This window comes from Protobothrops mucrosquamatus, unplaced genomic scaffold (genome assembly GCF_001527695.2).
Source record: "Protobothrops mucrosquamatus isolate PMUCROS unplaced genomic scaffold, P.Mucros_1.0 scaffold1638, whole genome shotgun sequence".
Lineage (NCBI taxonomy): Eukaryota > Metazoa > Chordata > Lepidosauria > Squamata > Viperidae > Protobothrops > Protobothrops mucrosquamatus.
Genome location: NW_015387797.1, coordinates 5497 through 23694, shown reverse-complemented (window position 1 = coordinate 23694; position 18198 = coordinate 5497). Strand labels below are relative to the sequence as shown.

At 47.5% G+C, this 18198-nt stretch overlaps 2 protein-coding genes across 2 annotated transcripts; one reads left to right on the top strand and one right to left on the bottom strand.

Moving 5' to 3' along the window:
- Window positions 1-3673: 3673 nt before the first annotated feature.
- On the top strand, window positions 3674-9742 carry ASB6 (ankyrin repeat and SOCS box containing 6). The gene is made up of 6 exons (XM_015822669.1): window positions 3674-3708; window positions 5932-6120; window positions 6289-6470; window positions 7860-7966; window positions 8270-8378; window positions 8614-9742. Exons 2-6 carry the CDS (start codon window positions 6008-6010, stop codon window positions 9372-9374), a joined length of 1272 nt encoding a protein of 423 aa, XP_015678155.1. The 5' UTR covers window positions 3674-3708; window positions 5932-6007; the 3' UTR covers window positions 9375-9742.
- Window positions 9743-10873: 1131 nt separating this feature from the next.
- On the bottom strand, window positions 10874-12578 carry NTMT1 (N-terminal Xaa-Pro-Lys N-methyltransferase 1). The gene is made up of 3 exons (XM_015822666.1): window positions 12395-12578; window positions 11811-12063; window positions 10874-11317 (listed from the first exon to the last, which is right to left on the bottom strand). The coding sequence occupies exons 1-3, from the start codon at window positions 12554-12556 to the stop codon at window positions 11061-11063; spliced, it is 672 nt and encodes a 223-aa protein (XP_015678152.1). The 5' UTR covers window positions 12557-12578; the 3' UTR covers window positions 10874-11060.
- Between the last annotated feature and the right edge of the window lie 5620 nt (window positions 12579-18198).

Genomic DNA, 18198 nt, shown 5'->3' with positions numbered 1-18198 from the left:
TTCTCCTCTCCCCCCCCCTCCCCCTCTGCCCTATTCTTCTCTCCAGCCTCACAATTTAGATAGGATTAAATGCATTTAGTGCCCGTCTGGTTCTTTTTAAGAGGTCCCGGTTGTAAGGAAGAGTGTGCCGGCCGGTCTGTTCACAATTAAAGAGAATCAGGTGCTTTTATCTCTGTTTGTTTGTCTCCTTCGATGGATGAAGGAGGGTATCAGTTTTCCATCAATAAATTTGCAGATAAGGAATAAGCAGCTGCTAACAAGCTTATCAACCTTACATTGCAAGTACTAATTCATATATATATATAACATATAACAATTCAGTGGAACAGCTTGCCTCCAAAAGTTGTAGGTGCTTCATCACTGGAGATTTTTAAGAAGAGACTGGACAACCAATTTGTCTGAAATGGGATAGAGTCTCCTGCTTGAGCAAAAGGCTGGACAAGAAGATCTCCAGGGTCCCTTCCAATCCTATTGTTCTATGCTCTATGTTCCTCCCTCCCTCTATTTCTTTATCCACTCTCTTGGCTCTTCAGTCCCTGCGTGGCGCAACTTGGTTTTTCTCTTCCTTTCTTGAGTCCTCCACCACCCTCATCACCCTCCAGCCGGTTACACTTTTGACCTCTTGTGTTCCATTTGCTCAAAGAGATGATCTGCAAGGTCAAAGCAATAAATTTGCTTTATTTACACTAGAGGTTAAAGGAAGGTGTTTGCAGGACATGTGTCTCTTTCTTCCCCCCCCCCCCCAATTCTTTACAGAGCGAGAAGAATATTTGGTGGGTTGGTCTTCTGTCAAAATCAGGAGGGGCAGGAAGGAGAAGGAAAGATATTCACACGATACAGCCTGTGTGAAACAATTCTGAAATATTTGGAATGAAGTCCCCAAAGTGCTTTTCCAAAAAGCAACTTCTTCAGAGAAGCTTCTTGGCTGAGAAGCGAAACGTTTTCAGAGAGAAAAAAAACCAAGGCAGTCTAGTTGCTTTTTGGAAAAGCAACTTTGGGACAACCATGACCTGGATGATGGGAGAACCTCCGTAGACGTTTGGAAGGAAGCTTGTTTAGTTCAGACCAATATACACCCCACACACCCAGCGAGAAAATAGATGATCTTCAAGCAAACAAATTCTACAAGGAGAAACTTTAAACTCTGCTACTTAGAAAAACAGACAGTCAAAGAAGATTAATGCTTTCAAATTGTGGATTTAGAGATCATTGCTAAAAAGTTTTTTTTTTAATGTTTATTCTACATTTTTAAAAAAAATTTATTATAAAAAAAGATGCTGAGACTCTGGAAAGAGTGCAGACAAGAGCAACAAAGATGATTAGGGGACTGGAGGCCAAAGCATATAAGGAACGGTTGCTGGAATTGGGTATGTCTAGTTTAACAAAGAGAAGGACGAGGGGGGACATGATAGCAGTCTTCCAGTATCTCAGGGGCTGCCCCAAAGAAGAGGGAGTCAAGCTATTCTCCAAAGCACCTGAAGGCAGGACGAGAAGCAACGGATGGAAACTAATCAAGGAGAGAAGCAACCTAGAACTAAGGAGAAATGTCCTGATAGTTAGAACAATTAATCAGTGGAACAGCCCGTCTCTGGAGGGTCTCCAAGTGGGTGATTCTACAAATTCATTTTCTGGATATTTCAGTAAGCAGATTTCCTTCCAATCATAGGAGCTTCCTATCCACTAAAGATGGTTTCAGTCACCCCCCTTTTTTTCTCTGTTGTTACCTCCCCCATCTCTCTCTCTCTCTCTCTCTCTCTCTCTCTCTCTCTCTATATATATATATATATATATATATATATATATATATATATATATATCAAAGTCGCACATATTGAATCCAGATGTGTTCTTTTGCACACAAGCCTTCCAGCAATTTAATTAAATTTCCCCCAGACAGCCAGGAGGGGTTCTTAATGATCAAATTTCTCTGGACCTCTTCCTAAAGTGCCCCCACCATTCCTTGCCTCCCTGGTGGATAGGTGATGGCTTCTCTCCAAGTCCAATCAATGTTAACAAAGGACTAACTTCGGCCTCCGATAATGTTTGGGTAAGAAAGGGAAGGGATGAGGAAGGGAAGGGAATCCAAATCACATAAAGTATTAGTACCACTCTGTCCTTAGTAAGACCACACCTGGAATACGGCATCCAGTTTTGGTCGCCACAATATAAAAAAAAGATGTTGAGACTCTGGAAAGAGTGCAGAGAAGAGCAACAAAGATGATCAGGGGACTGGAGTCTGAAACAGATGATTAACGGTTGCCAGAATTGGGCATATCTAGTCTAGTGAAAAGAAGGACAGTCTTCCAATATTTGAGGGGCTGCCACAAAGAAGGGGGGGTCAACCTCTTCTCCAAAGCACCTCCAAAGGCAGGACAAGAAGCAACAGATGGAAACTGATCAAGGAGAGAAGCAACCTGGAACTAAGGAGGAATTTCCTGTGGAACGGCTTGCCTCCAGAATGTGTGGCTTGCCACCAGGTTTTCTAGCTTTCTATAAATAAAACGCTTCTTGTTTAGCCACAATCATCACACATTCTGTCAGTGACTTTCCCCGAAATCAGATTTCACTTGATTTTAAGAATTAGGTCTGTCAAACGGCGAGGTTGAGGGAGACGGGAGAGAGAAAAGGAAAGATGGGTCCCTGGGAATTTTGCAAATTTTTGCAGAGGTAGGCACAAGGGATCAAAGGGGGTGTAGGGGGGGAGCGAGCCCCCTTCTGAGAGAGGAAAGCTAATAAAGTCAACTTCAACTAGACTTTATAAATTGCAAACAGATGGCCCAAATAATAGTGAGGTTTTTGAACGGGGAAAACGTCTGCACGCCGTGTCAAAGGGCAGATTAATTTCTCAAGATAAGAAACTGCTAAGTGGGAGGGGGGAGTATTGAGTGTCCCCAAAGATACCCCTGCCCCCCCCATTCCAAAAACATTGCAATCATTCAACAGCCAGCATTGCTCAGAAAAGTCTCCAAGCGTTTCCTCTGCCAGGTTGGTTGCTAATCTGTGCCCCATTTCTGATTGTGGAAAGATTTTTCAGTGTAAATGTAAATGAGGATGAAAAGAGGAGATATCCAGACATCTATCTATTTATCTGTATCCCGCCTTTATTATTTTTACAAATAATTCTCTCCTTGATTAGTTTCCATCCGTTGCTTCTCGTCCTGCCTTCTGGTGCTTTGGAGAATAGCTGGACACACACACACACACACACACACACACACACACCCCGCTCTTCTTTGTGGCAGCCCCTCAAATACTGGAAGACTGTGATCATGTCAGAGAGATTTTCCATGCATTCTTCACCTGGTTTCATTTTTTTGTAAAAAAAGAAAGCCTTAAATTTAAAAACCAAAATTTTTAAAATAAAAAAATATATATGCATCTTAAAAAAAAAAAATCTTCCAGGCCAAGCGCACCCTCTAGAGGTCGTTTGAACCTGAAACTCGGATGTTTTTCAGCAGACAGACATCTCCTCCAACCTGCAGAGGGCAAAAGGGAAAATAGAAATAAAAAAAATAAAACCGGACAGAGGTTCTTTGCAATCGAAAGCTACGCCTGCATTTTTTTTTTTCTCTTCCGCTTCCTGCATCTTCCCGGATGCGAAAAAAGAAAAAGAAAAAAAGAAAAAGAAGAAGAAGAGAAATCCGTGTGAATGGCCAGCTTCAGAAGTGCAAAAAAAACAAACAATTGCGGAGTTTTTGATCCGAGGCGGTGCGTAAAAAAACGCGCTGCAAAATTTGGAGCGGGCAGGTTTGGATAAATTGCAAAGTAGAAAATATCTGTTATTCCTCCTCCATCAGCTAAGCTTCTTTCTGCAAACGTGGGGGGATAAAACGAATAAAAGAATAAAAGAGAGAGAGAGAGAGACCTTTGCAAAAGAGGAAACGAGGAAAACAAAAGGGAAGCCGTAGCTGGTTACTCTCGAGTAAGACAATCGTAAATTGGGTGAGCGCATGATAGGTGCGTAAGAAGAAGAAAGTAGAATTTTTATATATTAAGCTTGGTTACTACCCACGAAGTGTTTTTAGTTTTTAATGCTTTTTTAAAAAAAGGAATGCATAAATTAAGTTGTATTGATCAGGAAATAATAACAATAAGGATAATTAATAATAATGCACAAAAAGGGGAAGGTAGAAGTTTTATATGTTAATAAATCAAGCAAGGAAGAAGTCTTTTGGGGCTTTTTAAGGGCAATGCGTACAATCAAGTCTGTATTGATCAGGAAATAATATCAAATAACAACAATTAACAATAATAATATTGCACAAGAAGGGGAAGGTTGAAACAGCCTGCCCAAAAGATAAAAGTTTATCCTCGTGGTCTTTTATCCTTGGGGATCTGCTACAAATTGGTTTGTTTACTCTTGGAGTTGTCATTAAGTTTTCGTTATTCCTGAAAGTGGGGCTTGTTTTCTTGTGTTGTTGTTATTTGCTTTGCTTCCTCTTCAGCCAGGCTGGTTGCCACTGTTTTTAATTTATTTTTTTTGACAGTTTGCTACTTCTCAGCAGCTGCCTAAGGCCCTCTCCAAGGGGACAGTTGACTTCTACAAAATAAGAGGACTGGGGTTTGTTTGTGTGTGAGTGTGACATCCCTGCCCTGCCCTGCCTCTTAAACAGCTGGCCTTTTTCGATTAGCCTCCCTCCAGCCTCCTCCTGCAGGCAAAGATAATTTATTTTGCCAAGTTTTCTTTGCCTTATTATAGCCGCAGTGGTCATTCTGAGTTTCTTTTGGGTAGCTGGACTAGAGATCCTTTCAAAAGAGAAGAAAATATAGCCATGATTTAGCACAGGTTCAATCTCTGGGTCTGTCTGGAGAAGTTCTTGAAATGTTACAAGGTCTTTTTTCAAACTGTAGGACCTGGGGGGCTTTCCGGGGGTCTCTACACCCCTCCCCGCCTGGAATTTTGGTCTGTTCCGGCAAAACCTTTCTCACATTCTGGAGGTGGCAGTTGAATGAAAGAATTCTGCCGGGGAGGGTGGGGGCAGCCATGGTGACTAGAAACATGAAGGATAACGATGACCTTCTAATCTAAGCCATACATCTGGTCAACGTTTTCACATCCAGGGCTAGGAGATGTTAGGGTCCAAAAGCCATATTGAGATGATCTTGGGTTCTCCTGCGTAGACAACATCTCCAGGGCCCCTTCCAAGAATTCCCGTTGGGACCGGATGGCATGATCTCCATCCTTGGTTGAAAGGTCTTCAGGATGGACCTGAAGGAATTAGGTTGTGTTTCTCTGCTCCTACTTCCCTGAAATTCCATGGACAGTTTTTAATCTGCTCCCAACTTGGGAAGGTTGTTCTTACCTGCCAAAGTATAGTGTGCAAATGGCAAAGGTTGGTTAGATCTTCTAGGAGTTGAGAGCCATCTCCTTCCTGAGGTCTCATAGGTTCATGCCAGAAATCTCACGGGATTTCAGCATTCTTGCTTGGAATCTCATGGGAGCTACGGAGAGATGGCCAAAATTTCATGAGATTTCAATCATAATTTAAAATTAATTTAAGGGGAAGGGGTGTGGTTCTTCCTGCTGCTCTTTCGTCTCCTCCTCTTCCTCCACCCCTCCTCCTCCATCTCCTCCTCCTTCATCATCTCCTCTTCCTCCTCTCTTGCACTGGCAAAAGATAAAAAAAATGGCCCTGAAGTCAAACTTGGTTGCACCCAAGTTCTTTTCTTAGCAATGTTATAGAAATGCCTTAGTATCCTCTTCCTTTGAAAATATTTTCCCTGCAACTTCTCAGCCTTGTCTGCAGCCCTGAGGTTTCCTTGTGGTCTCCCATCCAACTTCTCACCCGATCCAAACCGGCTTAGCTTCTGAAGCCAGCCTTGCTGAGCAAGGATCTTCCCCTGGGTGTCCGGTTACGGTTTGAGTAGCTTCCTCCGCTGATGCCTATTTATTTTATGAATAAAAATCTGTATGCTTTGGTTTCGAAACAGGCCGAGGAAAAGCTGAAGTGAAGTAACCGCTGGGCTGGGCGTGCAGGGAGTCCTTTTTGGATGATTATTGAAAAGAATGCCGTTTCTTCATGGCTTCCGTAGAATCATCTTCGAATATCAGCCTTTAGTAGACGCTATCTTGGGGTCTCTGGGATTACAAGATCCCGAACATCAGGAGTTGCCAGAGAGGTAAGCAGCTTTAAGGACAAAGAAGTGGAAAAGGGGTTTCTTTCCACACCGTCCTAGCACAAAAAATGTTTTATTTTGCATTGTTATTTCCCACCTTTATTAAGGAGATTGCAAAGCCTGTCTCTGCCCGTCTCTCGTATTCATCCAGTCTTTCTCCGTTTGTAAAAGCTCCAGGTCTGCGGCTGAAGACCAGAGCAAATTTCTGGTTCTCCAGAAGCTGTTGGAAAGCGAGTCCCAGTCGGCTTTTTACCAAGAAGGCGTGAGCTACACCTTGTTGAAGGTCTCTGAGCTTGGGCTGGTCCAGGCGGCTGAAGTCCTTTTGCACAATGGGGCAGATATCACCTTTGAAGGTCGGGCTTCCCACCCTCCCCTCTTTTGCCTTTATTTTAGAGGAGAGGGAACACTTCAGGAGGCATTGACCTGGGGGGGGGGAGCTTCCTTTAGTTGTGTGCACACACACCCTGCCCTGCCACTAAAGGGGATTGCCCTTCAAATTTGCAATTTGCTGCTTTTAAATAAGTATAGTTTGTCGTTGCGCTGCCTGTTTCTCACCAGTAGATGTCGCTGTGCCACTGTTTTCATTTAGGATTACACCAGGGAGAAGATCGGTGTAGTAGGTAATCCTCAGACTTAGGACTGGTCAAGTTAGGACAGACAGATACACGGTTGTTAAGTGAATCGGGCTTCAGATGGTCACTAAAGGGGATCACGTGAGCCCCGAAACGCTGCAACTGTCATAAATGTGATTGCCAAGCGTCTGAATTTTGATCACGCGACCGTGGGGGGGATGCTGCAATGGCCGTACGTCGCTTCTTTCAGTGCTGTTGTAGCTTTGAACGGTCACTAAATGAACGGTTATAAATCGAGGACTACCTGGAATCCTCCTCCTGGCCTCTAGCTCCACCCCTTTGCCCACAGGCCCCGCCTTAGTTGCTATGCAGAGCTAAGAATGGCAAGGCTCCGCCCCCCTGAGTCCTGGGTTCCAAGCTCCTCCTACAGAGGGCTGTTTCCAGGGCAACATGGCGGCCTCCCTGCAAGGCTGGCTAGCTGGTCTTTTCAGGGGTCCTTGACTGAGGGGGGTAATGGGGAGGAAGTGGTGGGCCGGCTGCTTCTTCCCCTGCTGGCTTTCCTATTGCGGTGGGACGGTGCTTAACGGTAGGCTTTTTTCTTGCCAGCTCTTACAACACCAGCCTTGCAGGGTAGGGCAGCCGATGTTTTCAGAGGTTTTTTTTAAGACTGAGAAAGTAGAAGGGAATATCAGTAGCCCAGGGTTGAACTGTGGCATCCTTGCGGCCTTATGAGTGTGGCATTTTATTACCCAGCTAGATAATGTCATCAGTGCTAGAAGGGAGTAGGGTGTGTGGGGAGGAGGAGGAGGAGGAGGCCTATGGGGTCTTTAATGCTCTCTGAGCAAGGCTACATCATCAGTGCTACAAAGGAGTGGGGTGTCAACGCTGCAAATACTGTATATTCTTGCTTTGAAAATGTCTTGCTTTGACAATATTCTTGCTTTGACAATGTCTTGCTTCTAGCACTGATGGTGTTACCTAGTTGGGTCATGAAACGTCTGTAAGAACACCACCCAGCTCAGAGAGCGCCAGGGACCCCATTCAGAAAAAATAGCCTTTTTTTGCCTAAAAGAGAATTTGGAGATTAAAAACATCCCTAACAAGGGGAAAGAGACCCATCTGGAGTTTTGCATTTCATGTTTTCTGATGAAAATCCCCCGCTTTCTGTAGATCCGGTCACTTACTACACAGCCTTGCACATCGCGGTGCTGCGGAACCAGCCTGACATGGTGGAGCTGCTGGTGCAACGCGGCGCAGACATCAACCGCCGAGACCGGGTTTGTAGCCAGCCACGCCCGTTGTGTATGTTTGTGTGTGTGTGTGTGTGTGTTTAAAATGACAATTCCTGGAACTTCTGATAGTTCTGAGGTTTTGCAATCCCAATGCAGACGTGGCCGAAAAGGGTGGGATAAAAAGATTGGGGTGCTGGTTCTCTTTGTCAGCAGTCCCCCCCCCCTTCGTGTCAATGGAGGAAGAAAAACAAGGAATGGGGTGTGTGGGTCCCCACAGGAGGGAGAGGGGTAGAAAAAAGGGGAGATGATAGGAATAATATAACCCCTTCCTTCTCCAATTGTTCTTAGATTCATGAAAGTAGTCCTCTGGATCTAGCCAGTGAAGAGCTGGAACGCTTACCTTGTCTGCGGCGTCTCCTAGAACTCGGGGCCGATATCAACGCTGCTGACAAACATGGTCAGTGGTTCTGCTTTTTATCTCTGCTTTCATTAAACCACAGCAGTTCACCTCTAACCTCTAGCGTCTTCTGGAATCATCCTTTAGAAGCCAGGGATTCGTCTCCCAGAATCCCCTCCCTGGGATACCACTAAGAACTCTGGGCCTTGAAAGATGCCCTCCAGATGCCTGGTCTTTCTTTTCCTCCTCCCTCCTCTTCCGCTCTTCCTCTAATCCGTCTCTCCTTCCCCTCCAGGAAAGACAGCTTTGCTGCACGCGCTGGCCAGCAGCGACGGGGTCCAAATCCACAACATAGAAAACATCCGGCTTTTGTTGGAAGGAGGCGCAGACGTCAAGGCCGCCACCAAAGATGGGGACACGGTGTTCACCTTCATCATCTTCCTGCTGGGCGAGACGGTGGGCAGCGACGCCGAAGAGGCCAAGCTGATCAACCGCTTCTGCTTCCAGGCCACACGGCTGCTGATGGCCCACGGGGCCGACCCCAGCGAGTGCCCGCCTTACGAGTCCCTCACCCACCTCTGCCTCAAGAGCTTCCGGCTGCATTTCCCGCTGCTGCGCTTCCTGCTGGAGTCGGGGGCCTCGCCCAACTGCTCCCTCCACGGACCCGCCTGCTGGTCCGGCTTCGACACCATCTTTGAGCGCCTCTCTTCCCACCTCAGCGAGTCGGAGGACGACAGCTTCTCCTTAGACTTGCTGCAGAAAGCCGAGACTGCCCTGGAGCTGATGATGGCCAGCGGCCCGGTGGTCAAGCTGCCCAGCAACTTCCAGATCGATCTGAGCCACTGCCGGTACCACCAAGAGAAGATTCAGGCGCTTTTTGGGAAGCTGAAACAGCTGGAGAACAGCCCGCCTACCTTGAAGCACCTCTGCCGAGTCTACCTGCGGCAGTATCTCCAACCTTGGCCCGTGGATGTCAAGGTGAAGGCCCTCCCTCTCCCCAACTGCTTGAAGAGGTACCTCCTTATAGATCCGAGCGCCTCTCTGGAGCAGGTGTGACCTCCCCAGATGAGAATGGACCTCCGACGTTTGCCATCCCGGATCTCGCCATGCTGCGCAGCCAGTGCATGAACTGCCAGATCTCCGTTCAGTGTCCAACAGCCGGTTACGTGGTGTCTGTGGCAGCCCGCTTGAGTGGTGGCTACATGGGAATGGATTGGACTGGGGGGAGGTGGAATCTGCAATGGAATCGCATCCTGATGGCAGCTAAGCTGGTGGAAAAGCCCTTTGTGGAGTTGTGTGCCAGCCGAGGAAGGATTTGCCCCTCTGTGCCAAAGGATTGTGAGGTTGTGTAGGCTTATGCTGGAGCTGTATTGAACATCCAGGGTTGGGACAGGAATGCCGACAGCTGATTAAAAGGATGCCTCTATGCTGTTCACCTCTATTGTTGTGCTGTGGGTAAAACACCCGTTCCCCTTGGTGATAAATCTATTACAGGTAGTTCTCGCTTAGCGGTAAGTGGGAATGGGAAGTCAGTTGCTAACTGAGTCATACCACGTGACATCATAGGAGTTCACTAAGTGACACTGGTGGTTCCAGAAATCCTAGCTGCCCTTGTTAGCCAAATCCCATGTGGTCACAGCGTCCCACCGTCATGCGATCATAGCTTTCGACTTCCTGCTGTCTTCCCCATTGACTTTACAACAGGCTTGCAACCGGAATTGATCACAAAATTTCTCTTGCCAAGTGAGACAGTTGTGAAGTGAGTTTTGCCCCATTTTTCAACCTTTCTTGCCGCAGCTGTTAAGTGGATTGCTGAGGTTGTTAAGTGAGTGCAACTATCATAAATTTGAACCCGTTGCCAAACATCCAAATTTTGATCCCGTGGATCACGGGGATGCTGAAACAGTTGTGGGAAGCAACCACAACTTCCGAAGGCAAGCCGTTCCACTGGTTGATAGGTTTCACTGTTAGAAATTTCTCCTTACTTCTAGATTCTCTCCTTGGTTAGTTTCCATCCGTTGCTTCTTGTCCTGCCTTCTTCTGGTGCTTTGGAGAGTAGGTTGACCCCCCCTTCTTTGTGCAGCCCCTCAAATATCAGAACCCCGCTATCATGTCACCCCTGGTCCTTCTCTTTACTGGACTAGACGTACCGAATTTAAGATACCCAATTCAGGATCTTCAGCCTGTAATTCTGCACTTCTTTACACCCAAAGCTGCTGTTCCATCAATCCAATTGACTGTGAATTTTTTTAAAAAAAAATGCAAAGCAAAATGCAGCATCGTGAGCCTGCTCATTTTTTTCCCCTTCCCTCCCCACCCTTTTTTTTTTATTATTCCTTGTGTCATTTTGTTTAAAAACGCAGGATTGTTCTTAAAGCCAACTGGGAATTTTTGTGGTGGTTTTTTCTGAAACGTGGGAAGAAAAAAAAAACTCAAACAAGCCAGGAACATGATGGCAGATTCTAGAGATTCAATTCCGCAACTTTCCTGCACCATGCAAGGTGGGTCATTCAGATCGTTTTTCCAACCATCATAACAAACCAACATAGGAGACTACAATCACGCTTACCTTTACTTCCCCTGTCCCAGTCCATTTTACCGCCCAGGGACGCAACCGCCTTTCCCTCCCTGCTCCCCACCTCTTCGAGACCCCAGCCGGTCTCCCCTCTTTCCCCTTCATCCTGGCCTGCTGGAAACCATGGTTTGCCCTGGAGCACCATGGGAACGCTTCCTGGATCTCCTTCACCTCATGGCTAAGGTATAGACGTGATAGATCTCATCTGGAAAATTCTCCTGTTTCTCCTGGGCCAAAAGACTCAGCCCGGCATGGCGGATGATCTTACACACCACATCCAGATCCCGGCAGAGGCTACTGTCCACTTCGTCCATGATGACCCCTTCTTGGGCCATGTTGTCCTTAATGACGATGATGCCGTTGGGACAGAGTCCTAGGCGGCACCTTTCCAAGAAGCTCAGGAGATGCTCGTCCGTCAGGTGTCCTGTTGGGAAAGGAGAAACGGGACCAGGTGAGATCCTTGCAGGATCCAAGAGGGTCCCAGGTAGACCAGATAGCAAAAACGGCCAGAGGAGTTAACTGTACTTTATTGTCAGGGCTACGTTGACGGACTCTTTGCCAGTCTGACGGCGCAACTCTCCCACCGTCTCTTTTTACAGCCTGAGAAGCTAGGAAGAGTCTCTTCTGAGTCTTTCTCCATCCATTATGCAGCTCTGGGCTATGTTATCTCTTATCTGATGGTGGTCTGTTAAGAGAATCTTGCAAGTCTGAAAGTACAGATCTCCTGTAAATCTCTCTTTTACAGCCTGAGCAGTTGGGGCAGTTTATTTCTGAGTTTCTTCCTCTGCCCGTTATGCAGCTGTGGGCTATGCCCTCTCTTATCTGACTGTTCTCTAAAGCTACATTAACAGAATCTTGCATGTTATGAAAGTACAAATTGGGAAATTTGTTCGGTCGCTCCTGCCAGCGACACTCACCGATTACCCACTGGATCCAGATGACATCGTAAGTGTTAGGCTCCGGGCTGAAGTCTTGCAACCCACAACAGAAGTAATTTCGCACCCGTTGGCCTTCCGTCCCCAGATACGTCCTGGCCTTATTCAGGAAGTCTTCCGTCACGTCCACCATGTCCACAGCTTTGAAAAGGGGCAGCAATAGTCTCTTTGTAATCCGCCCAATGCCGGCGCCACAGTCTAAGGCCAAGGCTGTGCCGGTCCTGTTTGGGCCGTCCTAGACAAAAAAAACAGAGTCCATGAGGGCTAGGAACCTGACCCTCAAAAGCAAGCAATGTGTTTCACCCTTCTTCCCCGCCAATTTGATTCAAAATGAAATCCTGCTCGCCCCCCCCCGCTCATCTGTTTAATTCCATTGTTTATTTTTATTGTTTTATCCCTTTATTATTGTTTTTGTCATTTTACATTGTTAGAGAGAAAGGGAGAGAGAGACCGAGAAAGAGAGAGGGATAAATAGAAATAAGAGAAAGAGAAAAAGAAAGAGAGTCGGGAGGGGGGCACAGGCCAGCCAGGAATCTGCCATCACCTCCTCTACCAAATCTGCTCACCCTCAAAAACCGGAGCAAAAACTTTCTGGAGCTGCTGATGTCGATACTGGAAATGTGCCCGTAGCCCCCCAGCATCCCATCCACGGTGGGGGGGATGTCCTTCCAATATTTTTCAGCCTTGGAGTAGAATTCCAGCTCATCTTCCACCCCGTCGCTGGCCATGGGTGCAGTTTTCGTCTTCCTCCAAAAAAGCCAGGCGGGTTTGTGACGCTGGGTGGGGTTCCCCCTTTGGTAAGGGGAGAAAAAAGCAGGAGGGGGGGGTTAAAAAAAAACACCAACCCAATAATTCTGAGGCCGGATAAAAATGCAGCTTCCTCCTGTTTAAGGTGCAAAAAAAAACAAAAACGCCTAGCCACAGGATTTGTACCCATCTCCCAAATTGTCAAATTGGGGGTCACTCTGTCAATCAAATCGTTCTGACGGTAGTCAATCAGCTGAGTTGGGGTGCCTAGTCCCCATTTGGTTTAGTTTAGGCTGAACCCCTCATTCTGGCCAGTAATTTCTACACATCTCCCTGTCTTGCAAAGCAATTTAGCTGCCGTTTTCAGCCCCCGAAAAGTCGGGGTTCCCTAATTTTATCCAATGCTTCTCCTCCCCACCCTTCCCACCTCTACCTCTCCAACAGCTGATATTCAGTGATATTACACAAAATGCAACATTCCCCTGGGGTGGTTATAAAGGGCTGCTGTTTTCCTCTACCCTCCCCTTCTGGCTTTCCTTGCGCATGGTAACTTTCCAAGGCTGTTTTTTTTTAAAAAAGTTTTTAACTGGTTAGCAAGCTGGTGAGGTAGAAATAGCTGAAATAAATCATACGCTGCTTAATAACCACGGATTGATCTGTCCTCCGAGGAATTTAATCTGCTTTTTAAAGCCATTAGGGCTAAATGCAATTAAACAAAGCACTGCAAATCACATTTCGGCCCTTTGATCCAGATCTTTGAATAGCTCTATTACGGAATTTCGCAGAGGGAGGGGTAAAAGGCTGGGGGCTTACGGGGGTTTGGCTATTCCCAGGGTACAAAATGGACAGATGTAGAATGCAGGCTGTGTCGTAATTGCCAAAGTATGTGTGACCAACATGACGGGCCTTGGGGACTAAATATATACATTCGTTAGGGGAGACGCCATTCCGTAGTCCAATTATGGAAACAGGCTCTCCCTATGGGCCCCTAATGAATTATCAGTCCTAACAAGGCAGGTAACACTAAACCAGGGTTTTAAATCAGGGATTGATTGCCAAGGAGCCATTTGTAGCCCAAGCCAAGCTACAATGGTTGGGTACGTGTCTCCCGTAGCCTCCTCTGCCTGGGTTCTGACCCCCAATTAGCCCGACGTGCAAATCAAGCCAGGTTTAACCCTAGTCACTAAGTTCCTTTCTTCCGTAAAACTATTTCTTCAGCCAGGCATGGCTGTGTGAATAAGCCTCCTTCGTTAATAAGCCTGGATATGCTGACCTCCTTAGGACAAGGCTTGGCAATTTCTCCCATGGTGTAATTATTTAAAAACAATTGTTGTGTGAAGGTGGCTTTTAAATAATTTTAAAAGTTGAGCCATCGCAGCAGGTGCATTCACACAATGGAGAAATTAAAGAGATGTAATGCTTTAATGGAATGCATAAAACAGTCATTTGTTGCTGGCCAAAGAATTCGGACTAGGCCCGGATCCTGTCGATTAGTCAGATCGTGGTTTAACATAACCCTGGTTTAGTTCAAATCCTAACCTACCCCTTTGCTCTTTGCTCTCCAACAGAGCAAACGGTCTTGCTGTGTTTAAGGTGAACTATCTCTTAGTACTAAACCTACTATTTATTCAAACCCTGATTAAAGATCCTGGCCTAGCACTGTGTTACAAAAATAACCGAATTAGCAAGGCTAGGACCAGGGGGAAACGGGCGTGACCAGCAGGTGGGTCAGCCCCAAGACGGAGAAGGAGCACCTTAAGCGCCACCTGCCTTATGAACCCAACGCAGCCATCAGGATGGAGCGCAACGCGGCTTCGGGGGCTGCGCCCGTGCCGCGTGAAGATATAACGTGTGAACCGGGTCGGGTTGCTCTGCCGCCGTGTTTGGGGGGAAGGGGCGACGTGGGGGGAGGGGGTGCAGGGCAAGGCAAGGCAAGGCAGACAGCCACCCCTACGAGGGGCTGGAGGGAAGGGGCTTAACCCAGGCACGCCCAACTACTGCCAGCAGTGTGGACTCGGATTCCTCAAACGGGCGCAGGGATTCAGCTGGACCCCAATTTAGAAGCGTAAAGGGGGAGGGGGGCTTTCCTCCCCCTGCAGGACAACGGAGGAGACCCCCCTGCGCCCCCTCCCAGCGCCGGAGCCAGCCACGTGGAGAGGCAGGCAAAGCCGCATTGGGGGGTCGCCTGCTCCGGAGTCGCTCCGCTTTTCCTACCGCCTCTTCCCGGTGGGAACTCACCGCCGGGAGAGCGGCCGGGGCGGCTGCGGGAAGCACGTCCGCTCCTCCGCGCTGCCCTGGCCGCTTGGCAAGGCGCCTCCTCCGGCTGACGCTCCGCCTGCGGGCACCTCTCCTCTCCGGCGCGCCTCGCCAGTGCGCATTGGGCCGGCCAGTCTCCTCCTCCGCCGCACGCAATTTCCTTCGCTGCCCGGGCGGAGGAGGAGGAGGAAGAGGAAGAGGAAGAGGAGGGAGGGAGCCACAAGAGCGCAGGGATCGCGGCTGGCCGTACGCAACAGCCCCGGCATCACAAAGGGCTGCGCCACCGGCCGGCCCAGAAGGCGCTCAGAGCGCGCTCGGGCGCTCCGGGAAGCGCATCCTCCGGCTGAGCGAGGCAGGAAGGCCCGGGCCCCCTTCTTCCAAGCGCGGGGTGCCAAGAAGGCCGCCCCCGGTTTGGGCATCGGCTGGCTTGGAGCTCCTCGTTCGGAGGGTGCACATCTGTAACGATGCAGGACAGGACAAACCAGAATGGCTTCAGGTCTCCAGCCTGAGCAGGGGGGTGGACTAGGTGGCCTCCAAGGTCCCCCAGAAAAGAACAGGTGGTCATGGACTTATGGCCACAATTGAGAGCAGATACAGGTGAATTGGTCAAGTATATATTTGAAAATAGAATAGAGCTGGAAGGGACCTTGGAGATCTTCTAGTCCAGTCCCCTGCTCATGCAGGAGAAGTTTGAATTTATCTAACAAAAAGTGTTGCAAGTGAATCAGGCAAATGTTTATGAAAATAAAAATTGTTGCAAATGAACCGTGCAAATATTTTTTGAAAATAAAAATTGTTGCAAGTGACTTGCAAATATTTATGCAAATAAAAATTGTCGCAAGTGAATTGTAAATATTTATGAAACAAAAATTGTTGCAAGTGAACCAGGCAAATGTTTATAAAAACAAAAATTGTGCAAATGAATTAAGCAAATGTTTTTGAAACAAACAAAAAAAGATACAGTACGCCCTCAAATATACCAGTGCTAAAAAAATCAGGAAAAAAATAGAATAAGTGCCATTTGTAGACACTATGCTAACTAAAAGTGTTAACGTAGAACAGTCTTTCTCAAACTTGGCCTCTTTAAGACATGTGGACTCCAACTCCCAGAATTCCTCGTTTCGCTCATTTTCCCCCTCCCATATAGAAAAGAAGTCCACCCACACTTGCTGGGGTATTTGGGAGTTGAAGTCCATATGTCTTAAAGTGTCCACGTTTGAGAAACTCTGATAGAAAACTAGCGCAACCTTTAAATGTTATTAAATCCAGAAGAGAGGGATTTTTTTTTTAAGCTTAGCACTTGCTATGAGACCAGCCCAGGATTGTTTGATGGTTTACAGTAGTCTATTTGACAAACACAAGATAATTCAGAACCCAGGTCCTGGGGACCGTCTGAAGGCAGTGTCAGAAAAGGACTACTGAACAAGCTTGGGGTTTAAACAGAATTACAGAATAACAGAGTTGGAAGGGACCCGGGAGGTCTTCTAGTCCACCCTGTACCATTCCAGACAAATGTCTGTCCATCTTTTTCTTAAAGACCTCCAGTGATGCAAACAGAGGCAAACTAATTTGGCCTGTGGTGGGGAAGGCACTGGACTAGCAACCCAAGGAAGCCTGAGTTCTAATTCTGCTGGTTGACTTTGGCCAATCCCTCCCTCTCAGCCCAACCCATCTTAAGGGTTGTGGGATGGGGAAAATAGGAGGAAACACACCTAGCACCTTCAACTGTAAAAGGAGGGGGATATATATGAGCTGTGATGGCACAAGGATTAGCAGACTAATTCTGCCCACTGCCGGCAGTTCGATCCTGACCAGCTCAGCCTCCTGTCCTTGCGAGGTGGGTAAGATAAGAAGATGCTGGCTCTGTAAACCGCTTAGAGAGGGCTGTGAAGAGGTATGTAAGTCTGAGTGCCATCGCTATCAATTGTATAAACAGAGTATGGACCACACAACCATAATCACAGCAGTGTGGAGGAATTGTCCATCACAAGGAGGACCAGGAATGTCATCGGCCACATGCGGACCAAAATGGCTGTCTGAAATACAGCCTTCCTGGGATCTGGGGAAGAGGACCTGTTTGCGGTCGAAATAACAGGAAATGGAAGTATTTTTACCTTTGTATTACATTAATAAGGGAAGGTGCAGGCTGTTGCTGCAGAATTCAGTTGGCAAAATACCGGTAATGGAACTTACCAGTAACGATGCTAGCCAATCAAAAGGAAGAGAGGCGGGTGGCCAAGATGGAGGTTATTGGGTGCTCGATGGATTTGGGGATTCTGGTGGGGAGGGGGGAACCCTCCAAGCCCAGGGTTGGTGGCCCCAGGATGGGACAGAATCACTAGAGTTGTGTTTCTCAAGCTGGGCAACTTAAGATGGGTAGACCTCAACTCCCAGAATCCTACCATGCTGACTAGGGAATTCTGGGAGTTGAAGTCCACACCTCTTAAAGTTGCCAATCTGGAGAGGAAAAAAAAAGCACTGCTTTTGAGTTAGGGAGCTAATTTGGTCTTTCCAGCACCAGGCTAGAAAGCAGGAGATCATGAGTTCAAGTGCTGCCTTAGGCATGAAAGCTGGCTGGGTGACTTTAGGCCAATCACCAGGAGACGACGAGTTCAAGTCTATCTATCATGACAGTTGTAGCATCCTGGGGTCGCATTTAAGGGGGAACCCTGGATTCACTTAAAGACTGTGATTACTTTAACATCTACAGGGATTTGCTTAACCATCAGGGTCATAAATAGCGGTCCTAAAATCTGGCACCGCTCACTTAACAGCCACCTTGCTAAGCAATGGAAATTGCGGTCATAAGTCAAGGATGACCCGTAATTTGTTGTGTGAACCCAGCCAAGCAATTGCTTGCGAGTTTTGATAAACTGCAGAACTGGTGGATCATGCCGCATCGCCCATTGGCCACAAGGGGGGAGTATTGCAATGGTTTTGGCTGGGCTTCTTTTCGCCTGGAATTCTGTAATTAAATTCAACTTTAGGCTTTTCTTTGTTAAGCTTGATGGCAACCTCCTCTTCTTCCCGTTTCTCCAGCTTCCTTCACTGTCCGTTGACCGTGGGAAGAAACTGTCCTCGGCCAGGCCTGTCTCGGGAACCTGGGGAGGCCCGCAAGGGGCCCCTTTCCAGCCCCCTCTCAATTCCAGGCAACACAAGGGAGCCAGCGAGGGTGGAAGGAAGGAAGGAATAAAACTCCTGGCAGTTTGTTCTCCTTGACGCTGTGTCTGGCTTCACACAACGCACGAAAGGTGGGCTGGGTTGGGTCTCTGGCGTAAGCCGTGACTTGGGCAAAGTTCTCCAACTTTGCCCGATGAAGCTAAAAGCTAATACAATCCTTTGGTTGTATAAACAGAGGCATAGAAAA